A 10,808-nucleotide genomic window follows, 5' to 3' on the forward strand; every position below is an offset into this window, starting at 1 on the left:
CAGGCCAGGGACCTCTTGGGGCATTGTACTGCTTCTGGGGGAGGTTCTCAGCAGCACCGAGCAAGGAGAAAGGGCTGGGGCTGCAGGCTGTCTTGCAGTCCTGCCTCCACACCCAGCCTCATCAGCTACTGCCAGTAGACCACCAAATAATCCCGAGACTTTGTCCAGAAAGCCCAATCTAAAAACGTCACTGATCCGTCCTCTGAGCGCCAAGAGTACCGCATGTTCGTTGGAAACAGGCAGACCAGGTCCCAGGACAGATTAAACCAGGTCTCCATCTATGGGCTTTGAAACAATTGCTCTAGTAGTGCTCTCAGCGAGACTCCTTTCTCCCAGGTCCTAGAACGATGACTGCATTCCGAGGCAGACAAGGAGGAGCCTGTGAGGCTGCGTTCCCAAAGCTTGGAGAGTCTGGGCACAGCTGTGCCCCTTGTCTCTCAGTCCTCACTTAGCCGGTCTGGCTTCTGGAGACGAGGAGAGTTGGGGAATTCCTAGGGCCCACACTGCCCTGCTGAAGGCCAGGCCAGGCACTCACATAGGGAGGGTCCAGGTGGGCCCTCATGTCTTCAGGGCGAGGATGTATCCTTCTCAAAAACATCTTCATCTCCCAGCATCTAACATAGGTATGTGGCAGCTGCTTCTCGAAGGTCTATTTCTTAATCAAACCAAAGTCTGGAGTTCTAGAGAAACACAGACGCTTAAAGCTGTTATTGGCACTCCCTGTAAGGGGACTGTAGTTTTCAGGGAAAGGGGATTTGTGTCCATATAGGGAAGTTTGTATTAGGAAAATGTGCCTTCAGCTGTCAGCTTCAAAAATCCCTTAAAAATCCTCTGGAGCCTGTTTTGGTGGTAGCGGTGGTGGGGATTAGCTGGTGAGCCAAATATGGGGCTGGTGGGCAGGTGCCAGGCTTTCATGGGCCTCAAAACCAACCCTGGAAGAAAGGCTCAATCTTCTCCACAGCTTCCACCGGTGATGGATGTGCCCAGGGGGCCTGCGCCCTTTGTACTCCATCCACCTCAAGTGATCTTCAGGCAAGTATTTGTTTTTCCCAAACTTATTTGTTCTCCAATCCTGATTGGTCTCACCACCAGCCCCCTCACCCACCACTGCCTCTGCCCTCCCATTTCCCTTCAGTCTGGACTAACGATCTGCCACCAATAGAGTATTTGCTATTATGGTCTCGATGTAGAGCTTTGGTTTTGCTTTCCTAACTGAACAGTGAGGTCCTTAAAGGAAAATTTCAAGCCTTCCCAGAGCACCTATCAGCATCGATCCCCAAGCAGCTAATCAGTGATTACTGATAGGCAGGGGTCATTCAATTTCCCAACATAGGGGGAGGGAGGGAGATTGGCAGGCAGCAAGAACCACCTCCAACTGTATATTTTTATCTGTAGTCTCTGACTCTACCCTGTAGATGCCTCGGGTTTTCCCAGAGTGCATGGGTGATCCTGGAGAACACATTCTGGAATGAATTTAAATCACGAGGGAAAGGGTTGGCAAAGAGCCCTAGCTGAGAAAGTGACATTTTAGGCCAGAAAATCACCAAGGCTATAGAGGAAACCCATCTGCTCCCTTGCTGGCCTCGGTGGGAAATAGTAAAGCTGAGAGCTAACATTTCACAGCAGAATCCAGGTTAAACAATCACAAGGCGTGTGAACACAGGCAACCACTTGACATCGCTCGAGCCAGCAGAAAAATTGGATAAAGAGCAATCTTTGGCAAGGCAGCCAAGGCTGCTCTGAAACAGCTTCCCCCAACACTGCCTCTCTGCCAAGGCAAGCTTCTACTCATTGGTGGTTCAGAATACAAAGTTCACCTCCCAGAACCAAGTGCACACTCAGGGTTGCTGTCGGCTGCCACCTTGTGGTCTAAATTACAACAGCCTGTCCAGACTGAAGTAGGTGGTGGTTTTTAGTTCAGTTCATGTCGCTCAGTTGTGTCCAACTCTTTGCAACCCCATGGAATGCAGCACGCCAGGCTTCCCTGTCCATCGGGTCAGTGATGCCATCCAACCATCTCATCCTGTTGTCCCCTTCTCCTGCCTTCAGTCTTTCACAGCATCAGGGTCTTTTCTGATGAGTCAGTTCTTGGCATCAGGTGGCCTAAGTATTGGAGCTTCAGCCAATAGGTGAACCAGTATGGTTTTGTGGTTACCAGCGCAAAACCACTTAGGCAGTTTAGAATTTCTGCTACCAGTTTCACCTGGTTATTACTCTCCCTCTCCATATAAAGCTACAGTACCCCACAAATGATCCCCAAGTTCCCATATCCCTTAAAAGCCACTTCTAGCTAGTCTTTCCTTACCTTGGTGGGCCTGCTGGCTGACTCAGAGTTGCTCCTCAAAAGCGGACCCCTGTGCAGGAAGTGCCGATTATAACCATCAGCAGTCATTTGATCTGCAAACCGAAGTTGGCATCTCACCCAACAAACTTGCCTGCAAGCCTATGCCCCTGGGCTCTGAAGGGGCTGCACCTTCAAGACTTGCTTCCTGGCACTGTGCCAGGCATACGGTGCTTGCCGTGCGGGACCACAGCAATTGTCCCATCAATCCTCTCTGGTTACAAGATGGCACTCTGTGGTCAGAGGACTCTGCACTTTCATTGCCCTAGGCGCGGGTTCATTCCCTGGTGGGGGAATGAATTTCCTGCAAGCCAGGCAGTGTGGTCAAAATGGGAAAAGGTGACATCTGGCCTCACCAAGAATAAACACCATTCACTCATGTTGTCTTATGCTAGGTCACCACCACCAAACTTCAGGAAAACAGTGCATTTCCTGTTTTGCAGGAGCCCTGGGACAGCAAGAACTCCAGTTGTCTGTTATTTTTCTGATTGTACAGAGATAAAAAATCCCAGGGTGGGGTAAGGGGCCTTCAGATTGCTGGGCAGTCCCTTTGGGATGCTTTTGTGTGTTTTTCTGTTTCTTATAAACCCTGAGCTTTGAAGATTAGTAATTCCAGCACCAACTGAACAGCAGCTTTCCCAGCAGACAGAGCCGAGCCAGCGCCATCGGTCTGGACACTCAACTTTCCCACAGCCTCCCACAATGGTGACCACACGGGACAGGACTCTACAGGGAGCAAGTGCCCGGGTCAGAGCCAAGCACTGCAGCTCGCACGGCAACAAGTGATGTCACCCTGGAAAACGACAACTCCCCAAACCAACCCGGTCCTGCCCCACTTACACTCTAACCCTTAAACCTGCACCATTCCTGTTTAGGCTACATAATGCAAACAAAACAGGGCACGCAGGGTTAGTTTCTTCTCTTTACAGGTTTATTCAACACAAAACAACCTCTTACAACTTTACTGAGGTGGCTGACCACGTCCACGACCAAATCCGCCTCTCTGCAAGAGAAAGTACGTATCAGCATCAGTGGTGTGCCAGGCTCCAGGCCTCATCATCACTGGAGAGGCTCCCAGATGTAAGGGCTCAGGGGATCCAGCCCTGCCTCTTCGACTCTGGGGTCACCTTCGTAAACTGGGAGTAAGGACACCCACGGAACAGGATACACTTCCATACACACACACGGAAGCACCTAGCAACAGGACACGCTCCTGTGTCTGCCATATACTCCTTTCACAAAGGAGACCGCAGAGAATGATCATGTCCCGACAAGAGCTGCTCAGGGGCAGCAGCTGTCCTGACAGTGATACAGCATGTCAGGGCAGAACACTTCACTTGGATTAATTAATCTCACAATTAGCTTGAGATAGGTATGACCACCAGCTCTATTTTACAGATGGGCAAACAGGCACCTGCTGAAGATCACAGCATCTGGGGTCTACAGCCTGCTCAATCTCCAGTGTCCAATTCTCAGCTTTGTTCACGAAACTAACCCAGTGGGTAATGCTGACCATTACCGAACTAGAAACTACCACTGTTCCTCATGGAGTGGTGATTTGTGAGACTTGTTTCAGTAATTTCTTTCTTTACAGAAGTCTGCAGGCTGTGTAAAAACAGCCTGAATGTAAAAACCTGTTTGGAATTTGTGGTTGGGACATCCCTGAATACACAGATCCAAAAAGGGGACACTTACAAACTGGAACTCAGTTGCTGACCCAGCCCCAGCCTCGGCTTTCTTGTCGGCACCAGCTGGAATGAAAAACAGATTTAGATTCGTCATATGGTCTGATCTACTACAGAACAAGGGCAGACAAATCACCCAAGCCCATCTTGCAAGAAAAGTCATGTCAGCAAAGGATGAAGTGCGAGCAAATTACACCCTGCAGTGGGGAAACATCTTCTGAGCCACCTTTGCTCCCACCTTTTCCTGAGCAAGACATCTTTCTCAACTCATAGCCCAGACTTGCCTCCTCCAGGAAGGCCACCTTGACCACAAAGTCTGGACTATGTGCCCTTTCTATATATACTTCCTATCACTGAGTTACTTCCATGCTTCAGACCAGCACCCAGCTCACAGAAGGAGCTCAGTGGAGGGAGAACTAAGAGGTAAAGGGCCGACAGAAACAAAAAGCAACTCTATTATCACCAAGGGAAAGTGACAAACAAGATGAAAGACCTAGTATTGCTCTGCCCTCAACAGCAGCCACCAGTCCAAACAGAGATGTGTGCAAAACACCCATGAGACTTCAAGACTTAAGAGAATGCAAAGTATCTCACTAATGTACATATTAAATAACAGTTCAGGGCTTTCCTGGTGGCTGGTAGAGAATCCACCTGCCAATGCAGGAGACATGGGTTCAATCCCTAATCCGGGAAGATCCCACATGCCTCAGAACTTAGCGCCACAACTACTGAGCCTGTGCCCAAGAGCCCATGTTCCACAATGAGAAGCCACTGCAATGAGAAGCCAGCACACGATGACTGGAGAGCTACTGGAGTAGCTGCAACTAGAGACACGTCCACACAGCAATGAAGACCCAGCACAGCCATAAATAAATAATTTTAAAAATTAAGATAACATTTTAAAATATACTGGAATTAAAAAAAAATAATATCCACATAAACTTTCTATTTAAGTGTGACGACTAGGAAATTTTACAATTCACATTTGAGGAGCAGGGTGGTAGTACTGGTCGCGCTAAATCAGTAAATTCTGCTCAAATCAACCCTACCTTTGGCCCAAGTCCGACCACACCCACTACAGGCTGCTGCCTACTCAGCAGCACCCCCAATCAGCAAGCCACTGTATCTTCCCATCTTCATACCTTGATCATGCCCATCTCTCCCTGAAATGCTCACTTCCCCACCCTCAACTTCAGGACCAACTGTCACATCCTCTGACCCATTTCCAGTGTACCCTGACTTCTAAAAAGAGCAAACACGAACTTTTTCTGAACCGACAGCCTGTCTGCTGGAGGAATTCTTTCTTAGAAGTATTTAGTTAAAGTGCTCACTTCTATCAGTATTTCACATCTGAAGAATCAGGTACCACGAGGAGGAGGAAAGAGTGAAGTGAAGTGAGTCATTCAGTTGTGTCTGACTCTCTGCGACCCCACAGACTGTAGCCTGCCAGGCTCCTCTGTCCATGGAATTCTCCAGGCAAGAATACTGGAGTTGGCTGTCATTTCCTTCTCCAGGTCTCCTACATTCCAAGCAGATTCTTTACCATCTGAGCCACCAAGCAGGAGTAGTAAAAGTATAAATTCCCTTTTATACATTGCCTTTATATCACAAATTACTATTTCTGCAACAAGGACAGTCTCTAACAAGCTGAATAAAAACAAACAAACAAACAAGACAAGCCGAATGGCTCCCCATCTTATTTCCGAGTAAAACCTCAAGTCCTACCATGGCCCACAGCTACAAGACATCCTCCTCTAACACTCCTGCCATATTCTGTTTAGACAAGCCAGACACCTTCCCCCAGTAGCCTCCCTACCTCCAGATGTTTGCTTCTATTTCACTTTGACAGGACTTTCCCTGCAAATCCTACTGGAAATTTCTATACTTACTCCCCTGCTTTAATTTTCCCCTGTGGCACCCATCATGAACATGATTATACCCTTTATTTTTGCTTATTCTCTCCTAGTACCAAAATGCAAGCTCAATGAGAAAAGCATCTTATCTTTTTATGTACATTACTACCCCTTAGCTCCTAGAATCACATCTGGCATAAACCATAGGCACTCAATGTTATCTATTGAATGAACAGACATCTGTGGTTCCCATCAATGCAAATATCTGCTATTTAAAAACAAGATTTTGCATTATTTTTGCAATAAAAAGAAACAAATGTGATGTAAGTGGGCCCTGCCCTCGAGTAACTTACAACACAGGAACACACAACAAAGAAAAGCATGTTGCATTCCTGAAAGTTTTCAGTTTTGTTCTAGTTAAAGGTCTTTAAAGTGTTTTGTGTCCCCAGCTCAGAGAGTGTCCCTTCTAACTCCCACCCCTGCAGAAGGCAAGATACACAATGGACTCCAGATGGAATGATCTGAGATGAACCCAAGGATCTTCACTGGGTCACCTTGGCATCTTCAAGGGCCGAGCCCCAGGCAGGGGAGAATACCCAGACTCCACCCCAACACCAGATCCACACGCTGATACTCACGGGGCACGGCACTTCGTCTGTAGGTGTCTCTGTCGGCTTCCCCTCGCGTGAGTCTTGCAGGTCGCTCTCCCTCCAGACCTGCACAGATTAAACCACAGTATGAACACAGGACAACATGGCAACTCTGTTCCTTTCAGGCCAGCAAAATTAAAAACTGCTCTCCAATTTCGCTTTGCAAAAACTTGGTTATGACACGTTAATGGGACAGGAACTCCTACACCCAGAACTGTCAGCTAGATACCTGCCATCACTGACATTCTGACCCCTCAAAGACCTAGGAAAATGCACATCCTATTAAAATGTTATACATGGCAACCCACTCCAGTATTCTTGCCTGGAGAATCCCATGGACAGAGGAGCCTGGCAGGCTAGTCCATTGGGGTTGCAAGAGTTAGACATGACTTAGCAACTACACCACCACCACACCTGCAAAAGGTCTGCTTTCTTCTATTTTATTTCTCAACGTAGATTTCCCAAATATCTGGCAAATAAAGAAACCCAGTCATTTCTATAAACATTTGAATAGCCAAAATTTTGAACTTGACCCATCCCTGAAATGGAAAATTTTTAGTGCAAACAGGAAAGGAGTCACCATAAGCGGCAAGCCTTACCTCCAATGTAAGTATATAAATAGAAGCTATCAAGAATCCTTTCATTCTGCTCAGGCTTTGCCTTATACCTCACTAGGCTGTGAAACGTATGTATTAAGGCAGATTTTAAAAGCTACCTTAACATTCTAACACTGGAAGGTTAATCTAGCATTCTACCTTGTTACTCCACAAAATTATCTATAGCGTTTATATGATTCTTTAAATAAAAGACTGATTCCAAGGTGCAATGAAGAAGCTTTGCTCTAAACATATGTAATCCTAACTAACTAGTAGAATACCCTCGTGAGTTTTCATTAAGAATACAAATTCCTGAGCTCCATGACGTCTTTCCAGGGAACCTAGAAAGTCTGATGATCATGTTTTTAGTAATCTCTGCATTTCATTACTCAAACTCATAAACTGCTCCTCTGGTACAGGGTGGTCTTTTTTTTTTTTTTTTTAAAGAAAATAAGGGAACCATAGACTTGATAAATGCCAATTGTGAGCCAGCAATGATCTCAAGTCAGAAGGTAACTCCCTGGAAACAGGCTCCTTTCACAGTGCTATTTGTGTATACATGTGTGTGTATATATACAGATATATATGTATATATACATACACACTCTCTCTACATCCATTCTGTCCTATTTGGCTTTTTATTATTTTCCTCCCATTACCAAGAAACTCTTTTCATTTCACATGTGGTAAACAGCTTTGCTCTGGACTTCTTGGGGAATAAACACCTTGGTCTACTTGAATTTGAACTCTCAACACCCTACCACATGTATCTGGCCTGTGTTGAATACCACTTCTTGGGATGGATGGCCTGAAGACCTGTGTTCAATTCCATTCAAGGTTCTAGGACTTGACTTAGATCTTGCATGCCAGAGTACCCCAAAAGCTGATTTCACTCTTTCACCCATCCTGGATCCTGTGGAGCTCATGCAGCTGAACTTCGAGAGCAAACAAGCGGGGCCTGCTGCAAACAGGGACTTCTAAGATGACAGATACGTCTACAAGTCTGTGGTCCAAGGCCATTTTTGCTGGTTATAAGCAGCATCTACAAAACCAGAGGGAGCACACAGCTCGCCTGAAAACTGAAGGTGTATATGCTTGAGATGAAATTGAATTCTATCCAGGCAAGAGATGTGCTTATGTGTACAAAGCAAAGAACGACACCAACTCCTGGAGAAAAAGCCAACAAGACCAGAGTTACCTGGGAAAAGACAACCTGCGCTCATGGAGAACAGTGGCATGATTCGTGCCAAATTTCAAAGCAGTCTTCCTGCTAAGGTCATCTTTAAGAATCTGTACAAGTATGACTTTGTTCTCCTGTATTTTTGTTTAAAAAAAAAAAAAAACAACAAAAAAACTCCAACTAAAAAAAAAAAGTTGATTCCAATGGTAGTGTATTAAGAAGACCACCTCCTTGCTCACACAAAACCTCACCATTTCATCTCTCCCCGCAGAAAGAACTTCAGAGGATGCCCTTGCAGACATTATGTGAGCACTATACCTTTGGGCCGTGGCCGGCCAGTCTCCGGACGGCTGCGGCGCAGGGTGGCGGGCACAATCTCAGGGGGCAGGTGGAGGTAATCGCGGAGATACTGGATGCCCTCGTTGGTGAGGTACCAGTAGAAGTGTCTCCAGGCAAACTGTTCCTTCACGTAGCCTCGTGACTTGAGAGACTATAAGACGGAAAACCACTGTTAAGACAGAACTAGAGGCTTAAAGCTAGGAAGGCAGTGCAAATGGGAAGCTAAACCGCACAGCAGACAAGCTTCCACGGTGTATCTGCCTTACGGCCCTTTAAGGTAGCAAGCAGCACTGGGAGTCCTGACCTCGCCTTGGAATTTGCCTTGAACACCAGTGGAAAAGCCCCCCTCTAACTGCACCCCACTCCAGCAGCGCCCCGGCTACCTGCATGGCTTTCATGACATGAAGATTGGGCACATTCTTGTCTGCCAGCTCCGGGTGCTTGGGCATGTGGACATCCTTCTTGGCCACCATCACCCCCTCCTTAAAAAGGAGTTCATAAATGGCAATCCGGTTCTTTTTGGGCATCAACATCTGCAAGAAGGAAGAAATCAGCAAGAGTACTTCTGAGCACTGTGGCCAGAGGCCATAATCCAGTTCATCACCCCCGAAGACTGAACACACAAAGAGTCACCAACGGGTACAAGTCTCAAACATACCGAAAAACATGCAGGGAACAGGAATTTAAACCCCTGCAAACTTAAGCCCAACAATCACTAGTTCCCTCCTCCACCCTCAAAAACATGTGAGGAGTTGCCAGGACGTTAAGATAAAACGAGGGTGGGACTAGGGGGACATTCCCGCCCCAGATTGTCACTTTCACAACGCAAGTATAAACCGGGCGGGGGTCAGACCCTTACAGTGAAAGTCACTCAGTCCTGTCCGACTCTTTGAGAACCCATGGACTATACAGTCCATGGAACTCTCCAGGCCAAATACTGGAGTGGGTAGCCTTTCCCTTCTCCAGGGGATCTTCCCAACCCAGGTCTCCCGCATTGCAGGCGGAATCTTTGCCAGCTGAGCCACCAGGGAAGCCCAAGAATACTGGAGTGGGTCGCCTATCCCTTCTCCAGCGGATCTTCCCGACCCAGGAATCGAACCGCGGTCTCCTGCATTGCAGGCGGATTATTTACCAACTGAGCTGTCAGGGAAGCCCCTCAGACCCTACACCCCGAGTGTTTGAGGCGCATCAGCAACTGTACCTAATGCGGAACGCGCGCGGCGGTGCCTTCTGGCGAGGGAGAAGGGGCCAGAAGAAAGCCTGTCGACGGGCCTCTGACCCCAAAGCAAAAGGCTGAGGCTCCCACAGCCCACATCTTTACTCCTAAACCAGAGCTCCATGGCCGAGTAGGGAGGCAGCTCCGAGTGAGGGTGCTGACCCGAAAAAAAACAAAAAAGCGTGCGGAAGGGACGTAGTCTCCCCAGTCTCGCCCGGACGGTTCCCGCCACGCTAGGGCTTCATCTTCCCCTCCTCCATTCGGACACCAATCTTCGCCTATCAGGGCCCCACTGCTCTCCGCATGCCCCCCCCCCTCAAGAAATGCGCTTCTGGGCCCTGCCTGCTCGGAAATGGAAGTGCGGGGAGCCGGAGAGGGCCCCCGCCACCCTAAACCCGGCGAGGCACGACGGCGGCAGCGGAGACAGGGCCAGGATGGGGGCCGATGGCACCACGGCACCGGAGGAACTCACCGCGACGGCTGCTGTGTCCGGGGCCGGCGCTGGAAAGGAAGGGGCGTGCGCGGCGCGGGGCCTCTTCCGGGCTGCCGGGCCCCGCCCCCTGTCAGGACCCGCGAGCTGCCTGAGGCGGCCTCGGCGGTGCCTGAGCGACGGGCGGCCCCGGCGGTGCCTCAGACATGGGCGGCCGCGAACCCCGGCCGGCTTGAGGAAGCGCGGGAGTGGGAGCCGGCGTGCCTTATCAAGAAATGATCACCTTCATGCCTGGCCGGTCCACGCTACGTTTATTTTCTCCGTTTCCCGCCGGTTAACTTAACTTATTATTATGTAAGGAATATATGCTCTTTGAGCAGGGAAAAGGAGATACCCTGCCTACAAAATAACAGTGACGGCAGTACCAATAATGAAAGAATAAAAAAGACAGTCCATGGAGTCGCAGAGAGTCTGACTCGACTTAGTGACTGAACAGCAACCAAAAAATAGAATTCCAT

At 48.4% G+C, this 10,808-nt stretch overlaps 1 protein-coding gene across 1 annotated transcript; it reads right to left on the minus strand.

Annotated features, from left to right (window-relative positions):
• Positions 1-3,250: 3,250 nt before the first annotated feature.
• On the minus strand, positions 3,251-10,434 carry RPS10 (ribosomal protein S10). Its single transcript, XM_043450846.1, has 6 exons — positions 10,333-10,434; positions 9,028-9,177; positions 8,624-8,795; positions 6,518-6,595; positions 4,037-4,092; positions 3,251-3,344 (listed from the first exon to the last, which is right to left on the minus strand). The coding sequence occupies exons 2-6, from the start codon at positions 9,175-9,177 to the stop codon at positions 3,303-3,305; spliced, it is 498 nt and encodes a 165-aa protein (XP_043306781.1). The 5' UTR covers positions 10,333-10,434; the 3' UTR covers positions 3,251-3,302.
• Between the last annotated feature and the right edge of the window lie 374 nt (positions 10,435-10,808).

Source organism: Cervus canadensis, chromosome 28 (genome assembly GCF_019320065.1).
Source record: "Cervus canadensis isolate Bull #8, Minnesota chromosome 28, ASM1932006v1, whole genome shotgun sequence".
Classification (NCBI taxonomy): Eukaryota; Metazoa; Chordata; class Mammalia; order Artiodactyla; family Cervidae; genus Cervus; species Cervus canadensis.